Raw genomic sequence first — 26,753 nt, 5'->3', positions numbered from 1 at the left:
CTCCTGACTTGTATAGCGCTGAAAATGCGAACTGAATCGCCTCTCTACTGCTCTACTGTACCGAGATAGTCCAATTGCCCCACTCCTTTAGGGAGGCCTTGTTGGGGACCAGGCTCCCAACCCCTTTATCAGTTTAACATAGAAATGAAAGGCCAACATTTGTGCATGTTTGTGACGAGCCTCCATGCCTGGCTTGGTCAGTTTGCAATAGGAAAGCAAAGGGACTGGCAGGATCACCAGATATTTTATACATATGAAGCTATACAAAGAGAACAGGTCTTTTTTTTAATACAATTACATGGTAATACAGACACATTTTAAAAATATGAAATATTGGGGTAACATGCATAACATAAGGTGACATAGCTGAAGTCATGTCAGTAGATAAAATATGCCATCATAGTGTTAGTGTAGGCATTAAGAGGAGCCTGAACATATCTTCTGTTATCTACTAAAGTGGCCTGGCAACCTCTAAACCTAGGGCGCAACAATACGCAAATATTAGTTTAAACTAGAAAACAGACATATAGTCTACCCTCCTCTTGTGCATCCAATGCTGTGATGAGGGATCCTATGGATAAATAAAGAGCTGTGAAAGGTAGGCAAGGACATTGTCATGCCAACATTGTAAGTAAAGTTATTTGCATATAAGATCACCCTAGGTTTTGGAGCTTCTAATGAGCTCTATAAGATACTGACACACTAATCCCAGTATACCTATAGCTCAGGATATTCTGATATTACTATACTGATATTATATTTGAGAACCAATGCTAAAGGTCCCCCCTCCCTCTTCACCCCATACCTACTCCCCTGTATTCTACCTATGCTTCTTTTGCGTTATAGACAGGCACATTGACCAATGGGCACAGGAAGCGAGAAGGGACAGCCAGCATATCAAAGCAAAATTTTGGCTAACAATGGGCTTCCTGGGGCGTGGCCTGGACCGGCATGGCGTGAGGGACACTGACTGAGAGCTCCGCTTGCCCAAAATCCGTATCCGTCATTCCTGGGGTATTAAACACCGTAAACACCGATTTATTCAAACTGCCAGCAGTGGGAAAGTACAGAGAGGATGTCTCCTCCGAAAAAAGGTACGGACACGGCCGCTAAACTTGCGAAATACCGCCTACAAGATAGGACGGCCGCGGAGGAAAATGGCGCCGATCAACCAACTCCGTCGGACTCAGCAGCAGATGACACTGCCCGCGTCCTGGAAGCAATCTCCGACTGTAAGAGCACCCTCACTTGTAAGATAGAGGAGGTGAAGGTGGATGTGTCGCTAATCCGACAGGACTTGCAGAAACTAAGAGAACGGGTTACTGAGACGGAGATGCGAATCAGCCAGGTGGAGGACGACATACCGCCACTACAGACAACAACGGAAAGATTACAACACCAGCTGAGCACGGTACTTATGAAGCAGGACGACATGGAAAACCGTCTGAGGAGATGCAACCTGCGGTTTGTAGGATTGCCGGAGGGTGTGGAGGGTGCTGACCCCCCCTCATTCCTGGAGAATCTGCTGATCTCCACCTTTGGCCGGGCTGAATTTTCCGGCTCATTCGTGGTGGAGAGGGCACACAGACTGGCCTCCAAGCCTCCTCCCCAGGGCGCACCCCCCAGAACATTCATTGCCAAGCTGCTCAATTACCGTGACCGCGATGCAGTTCTCCGTCTCACCAGGCTAAAAGGCAACATTCCTTTCAAAAATGGGGAGGTCAAAGTCTTTCCAGACTTCTCAGCAGAAGTCCAGAAAAAGCGCGCGCAATTTACAGAAGCCAAACGACAGCTGAGGATCCGCCATTACAAATACGCAATGCTCTTCCCGGCCAGATTGCGTGTGGTCGGTGAAGACAGGGCCCACTTCTTCGATACACCAGAAGCGGCACTCGAATGGATGGAGAACAGAGCAGCACCGGACCAAGCGCCCCTGTAGGATCCATTAGAATCTCTGATGACCACCAATGCCATAAACTGTACATGACGCCTGAATACAACGCTAACATTACACCATACACCGAGACACGCCAGGCTTTGCTCCGTCAAGGTACTGTACCATACAAATTTATGTGGAGACGGCCCTCATCTCGCCAGTGAACTTTCTCCTATCCACAATTCACTATGACTTGCCTTACTCCCCCTGTGTTATCTTTCCCCCCTCCTTTTTGTCTTTTCCCCCTTTCTTTTTCTGAAACGCATGCCCGCAACTTTATATGGCATACACCTCGGTCCCCTATACTCATACCATCCATCATAGATGGTAATTGTTTTTGGCAGGCAGAAGCCCCTCATGACTTCCAGAGAACACTCTCCAGCGTATAACTTTGCATATCCTTCAACACCGCATCATCCTGGAGGTCATGTTTTGGGAGTCGAATCCCTCATGTTATTGCTCGTTTTTCAGCGATTTACCGTTCCCCTAGGTACAGGACTCCTAGTGGGTCCTGTTTTTACAGGAACTTCATATAATGTTCGCCAAAAGGCGCAAGTTTTGTTTCCCTGGAATGTATGGAAGCAGAAGCCTACCCCTATGTTACAGGGGGGGGGATGTCTGCCCGTGCAGCCCAGCGTGTTAATCTACAAGTTGAAAAAGTTTTGTTGTTTTCTTTTCATACAGGCTAATAGAGATAAGAGTTTTCACTGCAGATACCTGGTTTATATACTGATATACCTATGCCCTTGCACTGGGGGGGGGGGGGAAATTGTAGAGCCGGGCTCCGGACTTGGAAAAGTGTGGATCCCGAATCTGCTACCTGAGCCACGATGGGCGGGGATACATGCCCTCCTGTGTTGCGGGTTGCAGCGTAGCGGCTGCTCCGCGGCCGGGATGGCGAGCCCACAGATAAACAAACTTAAATATGGTCTGTAAGTTGAAGTGTGTTACGTGGAACGTGCGAGGTATAAGGGCTAAACCTAAAAGAAATGCAACCCTATCTATCCTCAAAAATATGCGAGCTGAGATAATTGCCCTAACAGAGACACATCTTACCGGTCAATTGATGTCAACGCTTAAGAAACCCTGGGTGGGGTGGCTGTACCATGCTCCATACACCCCCAATTCTAGAGGAGTCGCACTATTGGTGGCTAAGACAGTGCAGTTTATTTTACTAACGCTTAAATCAGATACTCAAGGCAGATTCATATTCTTGCACGCCAAGCTAAATGGGTTGGAAATACTTATTCTTGCAATTTATGTACCTCCCCCGTTCCACTTTAACGTTATACATGAAGGCCTTGCTTTTATGGCTCAATATCCTACTGTCCCGGTATTGTGGATGGGAGACTTCAACAATGTGTTAAACAGGGATCTCGATAGAATGACTACACAACCATCTAATATCTCTTCCCCCCAACACACTAGATTCGGTAGATTACTCGATGAGATGGCTCTGGTGGACACGTGGAGATATCGCCACCCACAAGATAAGGCCTACTCCTGTTTTTCAACGTCACATAATTCAATGTCTAGGATCGATCTTGTCTTACTATCCCGCTCCCTTCTCCCTATGTTGGAAGACGTGGGTTTCTACCCTCGTACATTATCAGACCACGCTCCATATTGGGTTGTGCTTAGGCTTGACTCCCCCCCCAATACCTATACATGGAAACTTAACCCCTTCTGGTTATCGGTGGTACCCGGAATGGATGAGATTGGGATTGAGTGGGACATATTTTTTCAAAACAATAGAGCCTCAGCGCCTTTTGAAATAGTATGGGATACTTTTAAATCCCATGCTCGCATGACACTTGCCCAACACATAAATAAATATAAGAAGACATCTTCTCACGTAATACACCAGGCAGAAAAAGCCCTAACAGAGATAGAGAGGGAGTTTACATCTAACCCTACCCCCTCTAATGCCGACCAACTAAAACAACAAACCCGTATAGTGTCCAACCTGCACTTTGAAAAAGCGGAGAGAAACATATTCTACACCAAACAAAGACTTTATGAATGTGGGGAAAGGGCGGGACGCCTCCTGGCATACTTAGCCCACATAGACCTCAGACCACCCACGGTAGTATCTCTTAGGGGCATTAATGGAGAAATGATTACCGAGCCCGATAGGGTTGCGGAAGAATTTCGCTCTTATTTTTCATCACTCTACACCTCCGCGATTGATACTGACAATAGAGATGCAGGGGCACTATTAGCGAATATAGAAATACCTACACTATCCCAAACCCAGATTGAAATGCTGGAAGCCCCAGTATCCACAGATGATATTATTGAAGCGATATCCCACCTCAAAACCTCGAAAGCACCTGGATCCGACGGCCTCCCCCTAGAATTTTATAAAACATATATAGATAACATTGTCCCTAGATTACACGAACTATATTCACATATGTTTAAATCTGGCTCTATCCCCCAATCCATGACTGAAGCCTATATAGTGCTCATACCCAAACCTGGTAAAAATTTAGAAATCCCAGAATCTTATCGTCCCATTTCGCTTCTTCAACTAGACATAAAGATCTTGGCCAAGATCCTGGCACTACGTCTGAATAAAATAATCCTTACCTTGATCCACCCGGACCAAACGGGATTTATGCCTACTAAAAATGCAGCCCATAACCTCCGCAGATTACATATGAATATACAAGCTCAACATGACCAAATGGGATCCAGAGTTGTGGTGTCTTTAGATGCCGCCAAGGCATTCGACTCCGTTGAGTGGACCTATTTATGGCAATGCCTAGCTAAATTTGGATTTGGACCGAAATTCATTAGATGGATTCAACTAATGTATCAAAACCCCAGTGCCAGGATCTTGGTTAACGGAAGAGTCTCAGATGCCTTCCCCCTTTCAAGGGGGACACGCCAGGGATGCCCGCTATCTCCTCTACTCTATGCCCTCGCAGTGGAACCCCTTGCAGCTTCACTGAGATCTCACCCGAGCATCAAGGGTCTACGTAGGGGCGAACTGGTGGAGACAATCAGTCTGTACGCAGATGATATGCTGCTATACCTATCAGATTCAGGCCCCTCTTTGAAAATAGCTCTAGAGACCATACAAATATTTGGGAACTACTCGGGTCTTAAAATAAATTGGGACAAATCCCAAATCCTCCCCATAGACATAGGTGCACCCACACAAAGTCAAGCTTCCTCCCCCCTCACGATAGTTAGTAACATGAGATACTTGGGGATCAATGTCACCCGCACTCCCGCAGAATACACCAAACAGAATATAGAGCCTCTGCTCACAATTTTGAAAAATAAGACCCAGATTTGGGCTAAACTCCCCTTGGGGGTTATGGGACGTGTGAACCTCATCAAGATGGTTTTGCTCCCCAAGTTTCTCTATGTCTTTTGGCATGCCCCGATATATCTACCACTCAAGATTTTTAAAACAATAGAAACAATTCTTAATTCATTTGTGTGGGGAAGGTCTCGCCATAAATTATCTTGGCAAGTATTAAAAAACCCTACAGACCTAGGTGGCACAGCCTTACCCGATTTCAACCTCTATTACCTAGCGGCGCAACTATCACACTTTTATTATTTAGACAAATGCGACAAAGAACGTTATATGACCTTACTGTGTTCCCAATATACTCACCTCTACTCCCATCCATTTCAAATCATTTTTAGAGACCCTGCAGATCCTCGGGTGTTGGGGGGAGGCTGTCCTGGTCTGGTATCCACCCATTGCAAAATATGGGCAGTAATAAGACGCAAAATATATGCTCTTCATACACACTCACATACACCGCTTTGGGGCAACCCAGGATTAAAAGAACTTCTATCTCTGCCAGAACATGGATTATGGGTCGCTAGGGGGGTGACTATTCTTTCAGATGTATACGGGGACAACGTGTTGAAATCATTTCAACAACTTAAGGATGAATTTAGTCTACCTAACTCCATGCATTTCAGATACCTCCAGCTCCGCCACGCTCTACAGACCCAGTTCCACAATGTTACCCCCAATGTGGAACAATTGGATATTCTAAATATCATTAAGGGACAAGATTCCTCTAAACTCATCTCAATATTCTACATTTCTCTGCTCCGGCCTACGGCTGTGAAAATTGCTTATAGGCTGAGGGACAGATGGGCTGGGGAGGTGGGGGAGCTGGAGAATGATGAGTGGGAAGATGCGTTGGACAATTGCAAAACTGTGTCCACCAGGCTCTCTGATCGCCTCACCCAACTTTACATTCTACACCGGTCATACTTGACCCCAGCCAGAATGATTAGATTCAAGCCTGACCACAATCCTCTTTGCCCTAGATGCGGCAGCCCATCTAGCTCCTTCTTTCATCTCCTCTGGGTATGCCCGGTTATACATGATTACTGGTCCCAAATAGTGCGCTTCATACATGATGAAATGGGGTCTCCTCTTAAACTATGCCCCAAGCAATGCATATTGGGAATTTTCCCAGATCCAGATTCAGACAAGTTCCATATCACCTTTCTCAGAGAGGCATTATTTATGGCTAGACTACTCATAGCTAGAAAGTGGATGAGGATGGAACCACCAACACTCCAGGAATGGATAGTTGCCATCAATACTATTTTACCATATAAGAAAGAAATATATGCCCATAGGGGTTGCCCATCTAAATATGGGAAAATATGGGATTCATGGTTAAACAATGCAGCCACATGCAACACAATCATTGAATAGACTTCAGTAGAATATCCCCGTAATATATGCACCGATGTGGCGATAAACCACCTCTCGACGCAAACGGTATACATGTGTTAAGTAACTGCAAATAACTACCTGCATATATTTCATTAACAGCGACCGTGTAGGTCATGATAGTTATGTTATGTACTTTAAATATTGCTATGTATCCCCTCTTATATCAGTATGTTCTTTATTCTGTAACTATGTCCTCTTCGAAAAATAAACAACAACTTTTATTTGTAAAAAAAAAAACAATGGGCTTCCTTTAAAAGTACTTTAATAGTCTTTTAGGATGGATAAATAAAAAGTAAAAGACGAGCTGAAATACCTTTCCTTGACAAGAATGTTGCACAAGGCTACCTCCAAAGCTGGTCAAATTACCAAACGCCTGTTAAAGTGGAGGATTGACCAATCTGAACTCTGGCCCTATCCCTAAATAGGGATTATGGGATCATGTAACAAAGTTAATGTGTTTAGCTTCTCATCTGGCTACGTTTATGAAGAAATACTCTGTGAAGCGTGGTGCCGAGCAACTGTTGGAAATGTTTGTTTTGCTCGCTTTTTCTTCTGCCATTGTACAGCTGTTATTTGGGAGGGAACAGTGTATGTGGATGATATTCAGCAAGAACCTGTAAGGGGCAGAAATTGATCTGCAGTACTTAGAGTTTGGTGGTATGTACATTACAGCTAGCAGTACAGGTGGAGTCTGTAAATCAACTTCTGTTGTAAAATTATATTGACAAGTTCAGTGAACACATGCTGGCCTTTGCTTCTGCCATAAAATTCAGGTCCATATATCTGACTGTACAACTTTTAGATGAAGAGCAGCAGGCAGAGGTCATTCATTACACTTTCACACAAAAGGTTCCAGGAAATGAGAGACTGGCTTCGAGCTGCAGTTTTATATTGCCATGCCACTCCATATAACTTTTAAGAGAATATTAGAAGAACTATTTGCTGCTGGTCCTGGTCACCCAACATAACCACAATGTAATTTTGGAAACACCATTACCCCCATCTGTGAAAGGATGGGAACATTAATATGTAGTTTTACCACTTTACCTTGATAAATTGTAAGGACGAACAGATGTAAACCAAGAAACAATCTTATCTCCTATTTTGCACAAAGAGCCTCAACTATTCTGCTCAATTTAAGCTGTGCTATTAATCAGCACAATTTAGTGGAGGCAACGTTAAGGGCTCATTCACTTTTTTATGATGCGTTGCAGAAACAAATGTGTATTATGTTAAGGCAGTCCATTATTTGAATTGGCTGCCAAAGCATCATAACCCAGTCAAAATCAGATGGTATGTGTGTTACAATGCATTGTGTTGCGCTGCAGGGCAGATTGAGGTCTAGAACCCCTTTTTCACTTTATAGTATTGAATCAATTTAAATATTTTAACTCACTTTTCTTGGTAATGCCTTAAAGAGGAGCTCCAGTCTGGGCAAAAAAAAAATAAAAGTCAGCAGCTACAAATACTGTAGCTGCTGGCTTTTAATATAAGGACACTTACCTGCCCAGGGATCCAGCGATGTCAGCACCCCAAGCCAATTCTTCTATAGGCTTTTTGGTACAGGTGCTGGCATCCTCGCTAAGGGAAAAAGCCGGTTTCTTTCTGAAAGGTCTTGCCGTCTTCCGGGACCTGTGTGTGTCTGAGAAGGCAGCGGGGAGAAGGAGGAGGGGCTGGACATACAGGGAGTCCCCACGTTAGGAACACAATAGGGACTGTAGGTTTGTTCGTAAGTCGAAGTTGATCGTAAGTCGCAACACTGCATTTGTAAGTGTAACTTCCGGTTGGAACACTGCATTCGTAAGTGTAACGTCCGCCTGTGCATGGATGTGGGATGTTCCGGGCGCTTGTTATGTTATCTGAGGCTCTTCTGGCCATGCAATACATGCAGTACTGCAGTATGGGATGTATCCAGAGGTATCCAGGATCAGCGTGGAGCACAAGTGGCCGGCTTTTGAGGCTGTTTGTAAGTAGGAGCCGTTCGTAACTCGGGTGTTCCTAACTCGGGGACTGCCTGTACTCAGAGATCACCACAGCGATCTTCCCCTGAAGTGGGAGCGGGTCCCTGTGAAAACCAGGTACCTGCTCTCACCTCCCCCCACAAAAAAGTGCCAAATGTGGCAGTGGAGGGGGAGGGTGCGAACAAGCAGAGCTTCCTTTTTTGGGTGGAACTCCGATTTAAGTATTTTTTCACCTCATGGATAGGTGTTCTGCTCTCCCACTTCAGTGCCCTATGCAGCAATGATATATGATGAGCAATGGCACACTCCTTAGTGCAATACACCTGTGCAGTAGAAAAAGACAGGAGGGAATGTCTCACTATATTTTAAAGACTACAGAGTGCACTGGACAGTGTGGACAAACTCTGTGCCTAACTCATCTACACAGTCACATTTAGGGCCTATGTCAGTCAGCTTTTGGCTTGTTTAACATCAGTTTGAAACGCATCTGAGATCATTCTGAATTCATTGACTGGTGCATCTGATCTGCAGCTGATCTCCTTCTGGTCAACCACAAATGGGTTTTGCCTTCACAGAGATGTGAATGGAAATAAAAAACCCACATGAAGCAAACAAAAGCCCATCAACACAGACCCTTAGAGACAGACTGTTTACTTTGCAAGGGAATTTTCCCTTAGCTTAGGGAATGAAGTGAAGCTCTACAACTTCCTTCCTGCAATCAATTGCATACAGTTTTTTATTATTATTATTCTTGCACAATTGTGTATTCATTTGCAAAGTGAATTTTCTTCACATTTACCAAGTGAAAATTTCTTGCACATTGAACAACCTATTTGTCTTTAGTAAATCAACTGTACTGTGTGACTGCTAAAATGAGGTTGTTAGTCTATCCAGCTAAATCTATGTTTCTGTGACTTAAGTTGGGCTTTAATTCTTCTTTGTGTATTGCAATGAAAGTGTTTTACTAGTTCTAGAGATCATCAGATTTTACCCACATTAATTTACCACCTATGGTTTCATATGTTTTCCAGTTATTGGAAACGAAATACCGGAATGACAGTGGAAATACATTTGGGATTATTTACTAAAGGCAAATCCACTTTGCACTGCAAGTGCATTTGGAAGTGCAGTCGCTGTAGATCTATCTGAGGGGGATATGAAAGGAAAATAAAAAACATAATTTTTGCTTGTACATGATTGGATGATACAATCAGCAGAGCTTCCTCCAATTTCAGATCTTCCCCTCAGATTTACAGCGACTGCACTTTCAAGTGCACTTGCAGTGCAGAGTGGATTTGCCTTTAGTAAATCAACCCCATTGTAACCACTGCAGTGTCAGTTGAAAGGCAATACGGATTGATCATACTGTGAAATGTTTAAATGTGCATCAGCTTGCAGTGGCAAAAAGCTGATGGAAAGCTCAATAATTGTCATCAGAATATTGAGAGTAATGGCTAGTATTGGGGCCTGTATCATAGGGTTTTTGTTTACATTAGAACCGCTTTCTGTCACACACGAGTCTAGGGAAGTGCAGTAGTTTAACAGAAAGTAAAATTTACCAGTCAGTGAATTCTGAATGATCCCACTGAATGATCAAACTGCTGTCAAAAGCAAGCTGCCTTGTCCAATGACACAAGCTCAAAGCCCTTAGGGTAAAAAAAAATGAATTTTGCCAACACAGGCCATAGGTTGTGCAAATTTCAGTGGGTTACCTATGAACCTGGACAAAATTTGTTTAGTGGGTGACTGAAAAATTGAAGGAGTCAGGCAGAAAACTATTAACATACACTAGCCTGAGAGGAGGAAATCATCCATCTGTGCTCTTAGCAAGCTGATCACAAAAAAATCCATCAATGTATAGCCAGCTTAACCAATTATATGATGTGAAAAAGGTCTTCTCAATTAATGTAGTGTATGCACCAGACAAACCACAGCTGCTTGGAAGTTATTGAGAACCAGCACATTGTAAAAGAACTTATAACTCTTTTACTGCTTCAAAACAGGTGCTTATTATCTCTCACAAGTGAGTCCACCTCTGATGATGGCCAATAGGCTGAAATGCATCAGGTGATGATGTGAGGACGCTACCATGCCACTACCGCGGTCTTTATGATTTTTCATGCCTGTATTCAGCATTCGTTTGTGAGTACCCCTTTTTACTTTTAATAAACTGAGGATTGATTTTTACGGACTTCACTATGTGTTCCTTGTCTTTTTTATATGCCACATATCGCTTCTATTGATTGTCACTGGAGTATGAGGCTGTTCCATTGCTGAGTATTGGGAATCTGCAGAGGATCCTTATAATCCCTTTGAGCTTCCATCCTGCTGCCTATGTGAAAAAAATTCTGCCTGCAGGAGTCATTGGATGTGACATATACTACAATGCTTGATTTTATTTAACCTTTGGTAAGAAGATATATTTGTCAGCACGGTGGTGTCTGTTTCTATACATTTGAAGTTGGTGTGAGGTTTTTTTATCCCAATGTCCATCTATACCCACAGTCTCCTTATTTATCTCCTACCTTCAGCACTGCATTTGGACTTTAGAGAATAAAAACAGTGTTTGAGTGATAGCTCTCAGCCTGCCTGGGGCTGCTAATGTCAGAACCAACATGGCAGCGTCCAGCAACAGTCTTATGCTTGTTCAACATCATAAAAAGATCAATAATTACAGGAATTACAGTGAAATTAAATGCCTAAAACAAGGTTATTTGAAATATAATCTTATGAGAAGATTGTTGGTAATATTACTAGTATGGAGACAGGGTCTCTTCAAAGCATTACATTTATCACTGATGGAAAAAAAAATCCTTGGGTCTGAGGCATGGTGATAAGTTAGTGTGACTGTTTCTCTGCAGTTAAGGAACTTTAATACATACTTGCAAGAGTGTAATATATTATGCAGAGATTATCCCTGCCGATATTGAAAAAAAAAGATGATTTGAATAATTAGAAGACATTTAAAGCACAAATGCACATCTTTAGACAAGTTACATTTTCCAGAGGCTGGATTCAGGCTGTTTCCATTCTTTCCCCATCAACATATGGAAGTTAAATGGCTTAAAGTACTCCAAGCGATGACTGCAAAACAAAAGAAGATAAAGCACGGTTCTAATTTTGTTAAATACATTGATAAGTGGATTGCCTTATTCGTGCAGCTATTATTTCATTTTCAATGTACACGTGACTAGCTAGAAAAAAAAAAAAAAATGTAGCACATAAAAAGTAATTTCACTTCACAGACTCTCATTTTCATTTCAGTTCAGCTTAACTGGTTAGATACCCTAAATCTATTTCTCTACAATAGAATGCTACATAGTGTAGAAATCATTGGGGATGATCTATAGTTGTTGGAGCAAAGGTAAAACAGAGTTTGAACCCAAAGCAGCCAATCGGGTGTATTGTCTAGACGACAGTGGATATCTCAGCACCGATAGGCTGTAGAGCTCATCAGGCTAAACATGAGGATGAATGTAGAAGCAAGAGATAAGAAAAGCAAATCTAGGGCTCGTTCACACCAGCCAGCGCTAGCGTGAGCTGTGAAGGGATAGGTGCGGATTCGTTCTAAATGATGCATCACATTGTTTACTTTTTCAGTTTTATTGAAATATTTTAAAACAACATTTTACTGATCTTTATTCAATGCAGCAGGTTGCAATGTGGTGTGCTGTGTTGCAATATGCTGCACTGAAAAAAGTAGCTAAGGACTATTTACATTTACACTAATCACACATACTATTATGCATAATTCTCACCATGCCTCTAACAGTTAACCAAAGGGTGGTCAAAAAAAAAAATAGGACCTATGTAGCCACTCAGTGGCATATAAATTGGTATTATTGAAAAAAATTTTACTCCGATTAGGCAACATTACCTAATGCTGTTTTGCGCTGCATGTCAATGCTCTCGGTTAACACAAGTTGGCGGAGTAGGTGGGTACATACGTAAATTCACATCTCTCCAAATGCAAAGAAAGCAGGGAAAGTTTTTGCTTGGATGTAATCATTATGATAGCTCATCAATCTGAATAACATGCCACCTATGGCAAATCCACTTTGCACTGCAGGTGCACTTGGAAGTGCAGTCGCTCTAAATCTAAGGGGTAGATCTGAAATTAGTGGAAGCTCTGCTGATTTTATCATCCAATCTTGTGCAAACTAAAATTCTGTTTTTTATGTTTCTTGCATGTCCCCCTCGGATCTACAGCGACTTTACTTTCAAGTGCACTTGCAGTGCAAAGTGGATTTTCCTTTTAGTAAATAACCCCCATTGTGTCTGTAGCTAACAGCTTTGTCAAATGTCTCCAGTCAGCAATTAAAGCCTGAACAGTAGCTGTGTTTCAGTTCCAGCTGCCTTCTTTGTTTCCCTTTTGCCTTGAGAGCATTGTAAGAAAAAATCAATCATTGCTTTCACATAATAAAATAGTTGTCTACATCAATATTGGCAACGTGGCCATTTCACACTTACAAATCAGGTCGCTGACCCACTTGTATATCCTTTTCAGGTACTGGATAAAGTGACTCATAGGTTCTTCGTGAGCCAGAACCGTGTATAGCATAGGCATTGAATCGGTCTACTGAAGGAGGGAAGTATTCCCAGGGCAGCAGAGCACTGCCTCTCCAAGTCACCTCTTTTATGGAAGCTTCAAAGGACAGTGGTAGACACTCCTGTGCAGGGAATCAACCAGGATATTGTTACATATATACACATATCCTCAGGATTACATAAAGGCCTTAGAAAACACATGGTATGCATATTACAATATATCCTCCGGTTGTGGAAGCGTGAAGGACAAAGTCTCCACATGACAAAGACAAATGTCTAACAAACACTGCTGCTGAATAGACAGGCCCATCCATATTTGCACTAAGGAATTCAGTGGTCTCATGAGGAATTGTTAGTTAGCTATGCTATATATGGATAGAACCACATGAAATTTCTCTGGGGAACAGAAATGTCCAAAAGAGTCTGAATACAGGTTATTTTGCATTGCTTATGAATGTTTAATATGTGAAGGACAGGTATAAAATAATAGTGTACAAGATGGCATATTGTAACGTTATGAAACAGCAAAGAATAAACTAGGCGTTAAACACTGACAAAAAGCAATTTCATGCTGAGATAGTTGGGAGCTTGATGCCATTATAATCATTGCAGTTCCGAAGATCTAGATGTATATCAGGACCATACCATCATGATTTTCCACTTCAAATACTCAGTACTTCTCTACAGTTCAACTGTGTTCCTGTTCATCGACACGAACTACAACAGGCCACAAAAGTTCATTGGTTTCTATGGTGTAATGTTCGAGGTGAGCAGAGAGAAATCACACAGACAGGAAAAGAACCAGTGAAGAATAGTGTCAGAGAGAATTTTAATTCCTGTTTTTATTGTACAATATTGCTTATTTGTTCTTTCTACTGATATTTTTATCTTTGTTAAAGCTGAACTTTGGACAAGCAACTAAATATACAGTTTAAACACATATATGCAAACTTGTTAAAGCATTTGCAATCCTGTTCAGTTAGTCTTATGATTCAGGTCATACAGCCAGATCTTTGCCCTCTTCTGTAGCACGTTTGAATAAGAACACACTCCCAGCATGTTGACTGGGCAATCAAAGACCAACACCATCTTGGTGGGTCATTATTCTGCTTATGTTATTCTCCCTTCCTGTCAGCATTGTTCACTGTCAGCCCATGTGCACTGCAGCAGAGTCTATTTTGGCTGACCGTCCCTCTCCCGATCCCTGACCTTCAGGAGGTCAATGGAGGCTAGCATCAAACAAATTCAGAAACTTACACTAGTTTATATATATATACAGTATATATATATATATATATATATATATATATATATATCGAAAATAATAAGTGATGGGTTTTGGATTCCCCCTACTTGTTTGTTCCTATAGTTAGCTAGTCTATCAAAGCTCTGATAATAATAATGGTGATTAAACAATAGCAATATTAGCTATAAAAATAAACACAATTCTCAAAGAAGCAAAGGTCTTATTTATTTACAAAGAAAGTAGAACACTAACATAGAAATCAATTATTATAGAGCATATAAAACAAAAGAGCAGAGATGATACTTTATGCAAGTCCATCCTCAGTGTTGTGTATCTTAGCTAGAGCTCAATAAGAGAGTATGTTGCTGGGCTTTGCATTTTCAAAGCACCCTCTAGCCGCCCTGTTTAGTCTTCTGACCAATGATCTACAATTCGTAAGTTATAAGGGGCTGTCCATCCACCAAGAGGTATGTTATGTCCTCCACTAGGGAGCAGTGGCTCCCTGCGATTAAAATGCCTTGACCAAGGTTAACATTCCAGTCCATATCTGGTTTCTTTGATCTTATTGCAGGCAAGCAATTCAGTCATTTTAATCTCCACCTCATCAGTAGGGATGGGCGAACGGTTATGCTCGGGCCGAACTTTGGTTGTTCGGACGATCAGCGACCAACGAACATTATGCGGTGTTCGCGGCAAATTTGAAAGCCGCAGAACACCGTTAAAGTCTATAGGACACTAACATGAAAAACCAAAAGTGCTCATTTTAAAGGTTTATATGCAAGTTATTGTCATAAAAAGTGTTCGGGGACCCGGATCCTGCCCCAGGGGACATGTATCAATGCAAAAAAATTTTTTTTGGGAGCAGTGATTTTAATAATGCTTAAAGTGAAACAATAAAAATGAAATATTCCTTTAAATATCATGCCTGGGGAGTGTCTATAGTACGCCTGTAGAGTAGCGCATTTTCCCCATGTTTAGAACAGTACCACAGCATAATGATTAAAGGAAAAAAAAAATTTAAAACTGATCGCAGCTGTAATGAATTGTCAGGTCTCGGCAATATAGATAAAACGGCATGGGTCCCCCCCCAGTCCATTACCAATCCCTTTGGGTCTGGTATGAATATTAAGGGGAACCCTCAAACCAAAAATTAAAAAAAAATTGCATGGGGGTCCCCTCCAAAATCCATACCAGGCCCTTCAGGTCTGGTATGGAAATTAAGGGGAACCCTGGGCAAAATTTTAAAAAAATGGCGTAGGGGTCCCCACCAAATCCATACCAGACTCTTATCTGAGCACGCAGGCCGCAGGAAAAGAGGGGGGATGAGAGAGCGCCCCCCCCGAACCGTACCAGGCCACTCAACATGGGGAGGGTGCTTTGGAGTAGCCCCCCAACACACCTTGTCCCCATGTTGATGGGGACAAGGGCCTCATCCCCACAACCCTTGCCTTTTGGTTGTGGGGGTATGCGGGTGGGGGGCTTATCATTATCTGGAAGCCCCCTTTAACAAGGGAATGCCCAGATCCTAGCCTCCCCCCTATGTGAATTGGTAACGGGTACACTGTACTCCTACCATTTCACAAAAAAAGTGTCAAAAATAGTAAAAAAGACAGGAGACACTTTGGGATAAGTCCTTTTTTAGAAAATAAAAATGTCCCACGATGTAGACCCATCTCACGTGGCCGACGAGCTGAAAAAAAAAAAAAAAAAAAGCCGCAACAGTTCTGCCGCCATGGGAGGCTCCCACCGAGTGATGCTTCTTCTCGATGACAGCTGTTATATAACTGAGGACGGGGCCATCCGATGACGTAAATGGGTGTCCCCGCCCCCCTCTGATGCCACGTGAAGACCACAGGACATGGATTACTGGAACCATGTCCTGTGGTTTGATGAGACCAAGGTAAACTTATTTGGTTCAGAAGTTGTCAAGCGTGTGTGGCGGCAACCAGGTGAGGAGTACAAAGACAAGTGTGTCTTGCCTACAGTCAAGCATGGTGGTGGTAGTGTCATGGTCTGGGGCTGCATGAGTGCTGCCGGCCCTGGGGAGCTACAGTTCATTGAGGAAACCATGAATGTCAACATGTACTGTGACATACTGAAGCAGGGCATGATCCCCTCCCTTTGGAGACTGGGCCGCAGGGCAGTATTCCAACATGATAAACACACCTCCAAGACGACCACTGCCTTGCTAAAGAAGCTGAGGATAAAGGTGATGGACTGACCAAGCATGTCTCCAGACCTAAACCCTATTGAGCATCTGTGGGGCATCATCAAATGGAAGGTGGAGAAGCGCAAAGTTTCTAACATCCACCAGCTTCATGATGTCTTCATGGAGGAGTGTAAGAGGACTCCAGAGGCAACCTGTGAAGTTTTGGTGAACTCCATGCCCAAGAGGGTTTAGACAGTGCTGGAAAATAATGGTGGCCACACAAAATATTGACACTTTGGGCCCAATTTGGACATTTTCACTTAGAAGTGTACTCACTTTTGTTGCCAACGGCTTAGGCATTAATGGCTGTGTGTCGATTTATTTTGAGGGGACAGCAAATTTACACTGTTATACAAGCTGTACACTCACTACTTTACATTGTAGCAAAGTGTAATTTCTTCAGTGTTTTCACATGAAAAGATATAATAAAATATTTATAAAAATGTGAGGGGTGTACTCACTTTTGTGAGATACTGTATTCAGACCCCCTTACATTTTTCACTCTTTGTTATATTACAGTCATTTAAGTTCACAGAAATGTCGACATTTTTGCAGATTTATTAAAAAAGAAAAACTGAAATATCACATGGTCCTAAGTATTCAGACCCTTTGCTGTGACACTCATATATTTACCTCAGGTGCTGTCCATTTCTTCTGATCATCCTTGAGATGGTTCTACACCTTCATTTGAGTCCAGCTGTGTTTGATTATACTGATTGGACTTGATTAGGAAAGCCACACACCTGTCTATATAAGACCTTACAGCTCACAGTGCACGTCAGAGCAAATGAGAATCATGAGGTCAAAGGAACTGCCTGAAGAGCTCAGAGACAGAATTGTGGCAAGGCACAGATCTGGCCAAGGTTACAAAAATATTTCTGCTGCACTTAAGGTTCCTAAGAGCACAGTGGCCTCCATAATCCCTAAATGGAAGACGTTTTGTGATGACCAGAACCCTTCCTAGAGCTGGCCGTCTGGCCAAACTGAGCTATCGGGGGAGAAGAGCCTTGGTGAGAGAGGTAAAGAAGAACCCAAAGATCACTCTGGCTGAGCTCCAGAGATGCAGTTGGGAGATGGGAGAAAGTTGTAGAAAGTCAACCATCACTGCAGCCCTCCACCAGTCGGGGCTTTATGGCAGAGTGGCCCGACGGAAGCCTCTCCTCAGTGCAAGACACATGAAAGCCCGCATGGAGTTTGCTAAAAAAAAAAGGACGACTGGTTGCAATCGAGGGAAAGATGAATGCTGCCAAGTACAGGGATATCCTGGACGAAAACCTTCTCCAGAGTGCTCAAGACCTCAGACTGGGCCGAAGGTTTACCTTCCAACAAGACAATGACCCTAAGCACACAGCTAAAATAATGAAGGAGTGGCTTCACAACAACTCCGTGACTGTTCTTGAATGGCCCAGCCAGAGCCCTGACTTAAACCCAATTGAGCATCTCTGGAGAGACCTAAAAATGACTGTCCACCAACGTTTACCATCCAACCTGACAGAACTGGAGAGGATCTGCAAGGAGGAATGGCAGAGGATCCCCAAATCCAGGTGTGAAAAACTTGTTGCATCTTTCCCAAAAAGACTCATGGCTGTATTAGATCAAAAGGGTGTTTCTACTAAATACTGAGCAAAGGGTCTGAATACTTAGGACCATGTGATATTTCAGTTTTTCTTTTTTAATAAATCTGCAAAAATGTCAACAATTCTGTGTTTTTCTGCCAATATGGGGTGCTGTGTGTACATTAATGAGGAAAAAAATGAACTTAAATGATTTTAGCAAATGGCTGCAATATAACAAAGAGTGAAAAATGTAGGTGGGTCTGAATAATTTCCGTCCCCACTGTGTATATATATATATATATATATATATCACACACACACAGGGTAGCCATAAGAAATTTTGGGGCCCCTTACACAGCTTTTGCCTGCCCCCCTCCCCCACTTTTATTTAAACACTCTTACAACCTAATTGTGATTGTAAATGAAGATTGAAAAGTGTATTTCAAATCATAAGTGCCTTCAAGATTTAACAGTAAGGAATTATATTTTGGACAAGAAAAATTCCTACCTACCAGGTCCCAGCCATGGTCTGTCCATGGTGCAGGTCAGCTCCAGAGGAGGAAGTTACTCCTCATCTCGGAATTCTGGGACCTCTGCATGCACTTCACTGGTTGCTAGACGCTAGTCAGTCCTAGCAACCAGTAAGGTGTCGCCCCCCCCCGCGATAGATATATATATATATATATATATATATATATATATATATATATATATATATATTTTTTCTCCTACTTTGTCTCAGTTAGGGCTGAACGAGGAAATTGAGGTCAATACTATCATTTAATATCAGTTTAGTATAAAAGAATAGCTCTGGAGGATTGTGAAAGACACATCATGCTTACTTCCCTTCGACATTGAAAGATGTCCATTAGTGCCATCAGCACAGAACTGGCGGAAACCAGTGGGACCCAGGTACACCCATCTACTTTCTGGACAAATCTGGCCAGAAGTGGTCTCCATGGAAAACTCCGGTCAAAAATCCATACCTTTGATGTGGAAACAAGTCTAAACAACTCAACTTGAACTTTTTGGCTGTAGAAGGAGGTAGTTTGTTCACTTAAGGGCGTGAGAGTGGTACAATATTGAGGGTCTCCAGGTAAGAGTGAAGCATGGTGGAGGTTCCTTGCAAGTTTGGGGGCTGCATTTCTGCAAATGGAATTGGAGATTTGGTCAGGATCAATGGTGTCATCAATGCTGAGAAATACAGGCAGATACTTATCCATCATGCCATCAGGGAGGCCTGTGGGTGACCCCAAATTTTATTCTGCAGCAGGACAACAATCCCAAACATACAGCCAATGTCATTAAGAACTATCTTCAGCATAAAGAAGAACAAGGAGTCCTGGAAGTGATGATTTGGCCCCCAAAGAGTCCTGATCTCAACATCATCAGTCTGTCTGGGATTACATGAAGAGACAGAAAGATTTGAGGCTGCCTACATCCACAGAAGATCTGTAGTTCGCTCTCCAAGATGTTTGGACTACCTACCAAGTTCCTTCAAAAACTGTGTGCAAGTGTCCCTAGAAGAATTAATGCCGTTTTGAAGGCAAAGGGTGGTCACAGCAAATATGGATTTGATTCAGATTTAAACACTTCTACTTCTGAAAGCATTCTTACTTTACAGCATTTTTTCACACCTGCCTAAAACCTTTGCACTGTACTGTATCTATAAATTGTTTTGATTTTTAAAATGGAGTAAATGTTAGTGTCAATTTTAAGTAATATGCCCTGAATATTTACCTTGTTATAATTGTTTCTGAGATATTTTAGAGGGCTCACTTATTTTGGTCCTAGATTTTTTTCTTTTTGTTTTATAATTCTTATGATACATAGCAGTGTAGTCGTGTTTTCCATTTATTCCCTTAGCCCTATGTTTGTTCACGATGTTTCCAGTGTTATCCAAAGACAAATGTAGCTGCAGTATATGATTTATATGATGTACAGAATTAGACAGGCTTGACAAAGGAGAGTATGCCCAAAAATGTCTGCTGTAACCCCACCCTTCTGGGCAGGTTTGGCCAGCTTGGATGTTCAGGGTTTGCGCCGGAACAGAGTTGAGAATTTTTTCTTCGAAGTGGAGGACTGAGAGGCACGAAAAGCATTCTTCCAAAATGCAGACTTGCTATAGGGAACTTTCCTTTTCTTCTTGCTAGGTAAGAACATGCTCTTTCTGCAAGTGATCTCCATAACTCTTTAAAAAAAAAAAAGGTGACTGAGGACTCCCCAAAGAGTTTCTCCTTGTCAAACAGAATCCTGTCCAGAGGCTTCTTGTAGACTGTCTTCTCATATCAATACTGCTGCCATAAAATTCTGCAAATCTGGACTTTTAGCACAGGGAATTGGCCAAGTTGTCAAAGCAGTAGCAAAAGACCACCAGGAGCAGGATCATCTCGCAGTCACGCGCCATAAATTTGGCCCTGATTGCAAAGGTCTGACAGTCGAACATAGAGACCACTGTCGGTTTTACAGTCAAGTTAGATAGGGCAAAAGAGTCTTTAAGGAGGCCCATCATTTGCTTGTCCACAGGGTCCTTAAAGACCAGGCGAAATAGCCGGAAAACTACATTTTTTGTTATAAGCTTCTTCAACAGGTTACAGCTGAGCAAATAGTTTAGTAGGGATACACATGGCCAAGGCCTGTCTTCCTACAGAATATTTTCTACTAGCACATACACCAGAAATGGCTTAGCAGGCTACTTACATTTTTTGAGAGATCCCATACTGGTAACTTTTGTACCAGAAGATGGAGGCAGTTCCAGCTTCAAACAAGTGTGTACTGTGCCCACTAAAAGCACAACATTTTCTTTAGGTTTGTTCCCTGCAGCTTAATTGGGGGCATGTGCTGAATAAGACATACAGATGGGAGTGGGGTCTAGCATAGCGGGGGCAGAACAAACCCAAGTGTCCCTATTTGTACCAGCAAAAGGAGAAAAGAGTTGCAGAGCTGCTGCAACAGAATGTACCAGCATAGGGATAAAAGTGTCGTAGGGCTGCTGTGACAGAATGTATCAGGAAAAATTGTCACATGGCACTCCGTAGCTGCTACACATATTTACAGTGGCAAAGCAGTGCAACACACTGCTCTTGACATAGGGATTCATGCTGACTCTCCTTCTGTGCACTAATGCAGGTGACCATGAGCCAGAGAAAGAAGAAAGGTGGTGGCACTGCTTTATTGGATACAATAACAAAAAGACACTGTATGACTAAGGGGTCATGACACTAACATTTACTGCATGCTTCCAGATTTTGATAAGCACCCTGCCCGCAGACCCCATAACCACGGTTGTGGGGATGAGGCCCTTGTTGTGCCATCAACATGGGGACAAGGTTCTTTGGGGTGGTGGGGGGGACCACCCCAAAGCACCCACCCCTGTGTTGAGGGCATGTGGCCTGGTATGGTTCAGGAGAGGGGGACTCGGCCCCCCTTTTCCTGACCTGCCAGGCTGCATGCTTGGATAAGGGTCTGGTATGAACTTTGGGGGGACCCGACACCATTTTGTTTTCATCATTTTAAACTGTTGCCATATTTTTAACATTCAGCTGTCAGCAGGGAACCCGCTGACAGCTGATGAGTCATCCGTTGTTAAGGACTTAGCGGCCAGCTTCCTGCTCCTTAGCAACCAGCTCAATGCGGTAAATTATTAGATTAGCTAATGTGGTAATTGCCGTTGAATTGAACAAATACGGTATTTAAGGTAAAATTCTTAATGAATTGACCCCAAGTGCTGAATGCGTAAAATGCATCAAGCGCTGAATGCGTAAAATGCGTCAACTGTTTCCCTAATGGAGCTTTGTTAGTGTCTTTTTGTTATTATATCCAATAAAGCATTCAAGATTTTTACTGCTGAACATGAGTGCCGTTTCCTCTCTTCTATCTCTGTGACATTTATGGCTACAGACACTCTGCTGGCACCAGTAGATACAGCAGCATGATATCGTGCTAATTTCAGCCCACCCGAAGCGGTGTGTACCGAGCTCTCTTCCCGATCAGGATCCAAAGACTACTCCTTAAGGAAGGGGGATATCTACCCTCACTTGAGCCCTTGCTAGGGAGGAACCCCCATGTGAGGGAAGGGGCTCAACCCCAGCTCAGTTCTTCGTCTGGAGAGCATACCCCCTCCTTACTGGAGACGTTTTTTTCGGCACAGGGCTCCACCAGACAGATGGACCATGGTCCTGGACCTGTTTACCACCTTGTGGCTAACTGCACCATTCTGTACTGCTGTGCCAAGGGTAAGCACAAAATGCAGAGTCCAGTGCCTGCAGCAACAATATGGGCCAACCCTGTATCTTTCATGTGGCAGGTTTGGATTATAGTTCCTGGAGGCAATTGCCAAGTGGTGCCAATCTGAAAACTGCAGGAAGTAGCCAGTGTCAAGGGGTAGTCAAGATGGAATAAAGATTCTTTTCAGGTAGGATATGGAGGCAAAAATCCAGAAAGCAGATCTCAGTAGAGAGAGGTGATTCTTCACCTAAGGAATAAACTGTGGATTTCTGGTACTGGGAGGGGTTATATGGGCTGTCAAGTGTATTACGCTAGAGTCCAAAAGGTGGCAGTATATAACCCAGTGTCTATTGCTAATGGAGCCTGTGTCCTGTACTGTATGATTAGAAAAATTTGAGTGACAGAGAGATGAGCCCATCACTGAGCTGATTTTCATTTCAGTGTCCAATCACGGGCTGGGGTGGGCCTTCGGCAACCTGGACTCAAAGCAAATGGGCTGAAGGATGTTGGCTGTCAGGCTAGGGATATCTAGCAGCAGAAAAAAGTACTGTGGGGGAAATCTTTGAATTAAAGGTGAATACTGCAGCAAAAGTTTTGTTAACTTTTTATGGGCTTTTCACTTTTACCTTGATATTTTTGTCTGGAGTTCTAATTTAAAACATTTGTAATAACTGGCTTATAGACTCACGTACTTACCTTGTATACTCTTGGAGTCTAGAATTTTCAATAAAAAATATTTTCAAAGAAAACATTTTTAACACAAGAAAATATCATACGCCTTACTATTTTAGAACTGCAAAAGAATTCACAGTGGTGAAACTGTTTTGATTTTTTTTCCTTTTTTGTGATTTTTGTTTTAGTATTTTCGTTTAGGTAGAAGTGGACAAATCTGAAATTTAATTGCAAAAGAAACTAAATTCACAATAAAGGGAAGTAAATAAGAAATTGCAATACTTCTCATCCAATGTAAATGATCAATGGTTTTAATTTACATTGTCAGTTCTGCTTGATTTCACCAGCACTGATTTGAGTGAGTTTGCTCACATTAATTCACAGCTTTTCTAAAAATTCACTAATTCTGTTCTCAGCTTTCAAAATCCATTACACTTCTAATTCATTAGCCTGAAGATATATGAATACAATGGAAAACACAGGACAGGGGGTGTAAGCCACATATATATCATACGCAGGAAGTCCATGCTAACAAAAGTGAGTCAGGGGTGAGGATGTCAGTGGGTATGCATATACTACCTACTGCCACAGTAGGTAGAAAATCATCACATAGGGTTCTTTTTATAAAAAATTTGCTTTGTGAATGTCTCATTCACACAAACATAAGGAAAAATACCCATAATGTTTGTAAAATGTCAATTTCTATTTGAAAAATGTCAATTTCACTGGGCACATGTAACATTTCCTAATATTTAACGTGGAAGTCCAGTCAAAAATGAAAATTTTTCTATTGATTATATGTAAAATATCTTTATCTTTGACATTATTCATTTTCTGTATAGTGGTTTGTGTTGCTTAGAAAGTCTAATCAAAGCCAGACAATCAGCTTCTTCCTGTTCTTCAGGAACAACCTTACTTCCTTATTTCTGAATTCTGCATGGGGGCCTCTCACTTCTCTGATACACGCCCCCGCCCCCATTCCTCCTCTCCTTTTTAGGCAGACATACCTAGACCTGCCCAGCCCCACCCCCATCCCCCCTTTCCTTCACAGATCTCTGCCTGTCTTCATAGCTTCGTTTGGCCAGCAGTTTCTCCAGAGAGTGGGGGGGGGGGGGCGGAGGGCTTTGGAAGTATGTTCTGTTTGTTAGAAACTGTAATATTGATTACAATTAGGGTTGCCACCTGTGCGGGAATGACCCGGACAGCCCGGGTTTTGACAGCTGTGCCCGGGTTTGTGTTCTCCCGACACCCGGACACAGCAGCATAGAGGCTCCAGTCCCAGTGTGGGAAGTGGCAGCCCCGGTGTCACCAGCACACAGCACAATGCCTTCCTCCTTCCCAATCCGATTCCCAACCCCCCCTCTCTGAATCCCGCCAGCAGCTCCTTTGGCTTCAGTGCCACTGCCTCCTCCTTGCTCCCTCCCTCCCCATCACATCACCACCCCGCGTCTCTGTGTCAGAATAGATTCTCTCTCTATGGTGTGATCTCTCCCGCCAGCAGACTCCTCCCCGCTCCCCCCCTCCCTTCAGAAGAAGAACCCCCGCAATGTGCCGATCATCAGGCAGCTGCAGAACTCTCTCTCCCTCTACAGCCAGCAGCACCCCCCCACCCCCCTTCTTCCCCGCTCCAGCGTTCTGGGAGGCCAATGTCCTGCAGTAGCTGCCCAGGTCACACTGCATTGTCTGTGTCTGTGTGCTCTCTCTCTCCCACCCAGGTCCCAGCTGCCGGCACCAATGCCAGAGACAGTGAATGGAACTGGTGTCCTAGCAACCAGGGACGCTTATGCATGAGAGAGCATGGTGTTAAACTCCACCCCTAACAGATTTGCACACACATCTTTGCAGCGGCTCCTGGAAGGTAAGGGGTTTTGTCTCGCTCTATGGGGGCTACTGACACCTTCCACTGCCCTACTGACACCGTTCACTGCCCTACTGACACAGTCCACTGCCCTTCTGACACCGTCCACTGCCCTACTGACACCGTCCACTGCCCTACTGACACCGTCCACTGCCCTACTGATACCATCCACTGCTCTACTGATACCGTCCACTGCCCTACAGTGGCTCCTGGAAGGTAAGGGGTTTTGTCTTGCCCTATGGGGGCTACTGACACCATCCACTGCCCTACTGACACCGTCCACTGCTCTACTGACACCATCCACTGCCCTACTGACACCGTCCACTGCTCTACTGACACCGTCCATTGCCCTACTGACACCGTCCACTGCCTTACTGAACCATCCTCTGCTCTACTGACACCGTCCACAGCCCCACTGACACCGTCCACTACTTTATTGACACCGTCCACTGCCCTACTGACATCGTCCACTGCCCTACTGACATCGTCCACTGCCCTACTGACATCGTCCACTGCCCTACTGACACCGTCCACTGCCCTACTGACACCGTCCACTGCCCTACTGACACCGTCCACTGCCCTGACACTGTCCACTGCCCTACTGACACCGTCCACTGCCCTACTGACACCGTCCACTGCCCTACTGACAACGTCCTCTGCTTTACTGACAACGACCACTGCCTTACTGACACCATCCACTGCCCCACTGACACCATCCACTGCCCCACTGACACCGTCCACTGCCCCACTGACACCGTCCACTACTTTATTGACACCGTCCACTGCCCTACTGACATCGTCCACTGCCCTACTGACATCGTCCACTGCCCTACTGACATCGTCCACTGCCCTACTGACATCGTCCACTGCCCTACTGACACCGTCCACTGCCCTACTGACACCGTCCACTGCCCTACTGACACCGTCCACTGCCCTGACACTGTCCACTGCCCTACTGACACCGTCCACTGCCCTACTGACACCGTCCACTGCCCTACTGACAACGTCCTCTGCTTTACTGACAACGACCACTGCCTTACTGACACCATCCACTGCCCCACTGACACCATCCACTGCCCCACTGACACCGTCCACTGCCCCACTGACACCGTCCACTGCCCCACTGACACCGTCCACTGCCCTACTGGCTAACAGTGTCCACTTTTAAGGTAGGCTAGTTTCATATTTTAACTGGCATTTCTTTTATTAATCAAATCATATTTTATGGGTACACGAATGCTTTTGTTTTATTTAAATTTATTGTTATTTAACCATGCCCCTTTAAGTCATCCCCTTCCCCCCTGTTAATGCAATTTGGCCACAGCCACTGTTCACTATAGCACACCTCATTACTACTCTCTTTGGGTAACCCAAAAGGTGTCCCAGGTATCTTACAATCCTATAGCGCGTACTACAAAAAAATTGTAGTGCGCCGTGAAAGTGGTCGGGTTTGGCTTGAAGAAAAGGTGGCAACCCTAATTACAATGCAATATGCTGCAGATTTTCTACAGTGTACAACCACGTGGCATGGCACTCTGATGGCTTGGTGTGGCACATGCCCAGCGGAGGGAGCTACATGTGAGCAAGTTTGCTACAAATGAGTTCAAGGCTCCGTTTCCACGAGTGCGACTTCGGACACATAAAGTCACATGACAAGTCACAGCCCATTGATTTCAATGGCAAATTTTCCCATCTATGCGACTTTGAAAAGGTGCCTGCAGTACTTTGATGCAACTTTTAATGCGACTTTGATCCAGAGTGTAAAATTGGACCAAAGCTGCACTCAAAGTCCACCTTTGTCGGTCTTGGAGGAC

The 26,753-nt window shown here is 43.6% G+C and overlaps 1 protein-coding gene across 2 annotated transcripts in view; it reads right to left on the bottom strand.

The window, feature by feature from the left end:
- Positions 1–264: 264 nt before the first annotated feature.
- LOC141111599 (UPF0462 protein C4orf33 homolog) overlaps positions 265–26,753 on the bottom strand; it is a 132,160-nt gene continuing 105,671 nt past the window's right edge. For both annotated transcript variants that reach the window (XM_073603796.1, XM_073603795.1), the window contains 2 exons: positions 13,094–13,293; positions 265–11,707 (listed from right to left, as the gene is read on the bottom strand). In XM_073603796.1, coding sequence (XP_073459897.1) covers positions 11,617–11,707; positions 13,094–13,293 — 291 coding nt within the window. In that variant the 3' untranslated portion in view covers positions 265–11,616. The remainder of the gene's footprint in view (positions 11,708–13,093; positions 13,294–26,753) is intronic.

This window comes from Aquarana catesbeiana, linkage group LG01 (genome assembly GCF_042186555.1).
Source record: "Aquarana catesbeiana isolate 2022-GZ linkage group LG01, ASM4218655v1, whole genome shotgun sequence".
Lineage (NCBI taxonomy): Eukaryota > Metazoa > Chordata > Amphibia > Anura > Ranidae > Aquarana > Aquarana catesbeiana.
The sequence above is the reverse complement of the archived record's forward strand: the minus strand, read 5'-3'. Positions and strand labels throughout refer to the sequence as shown.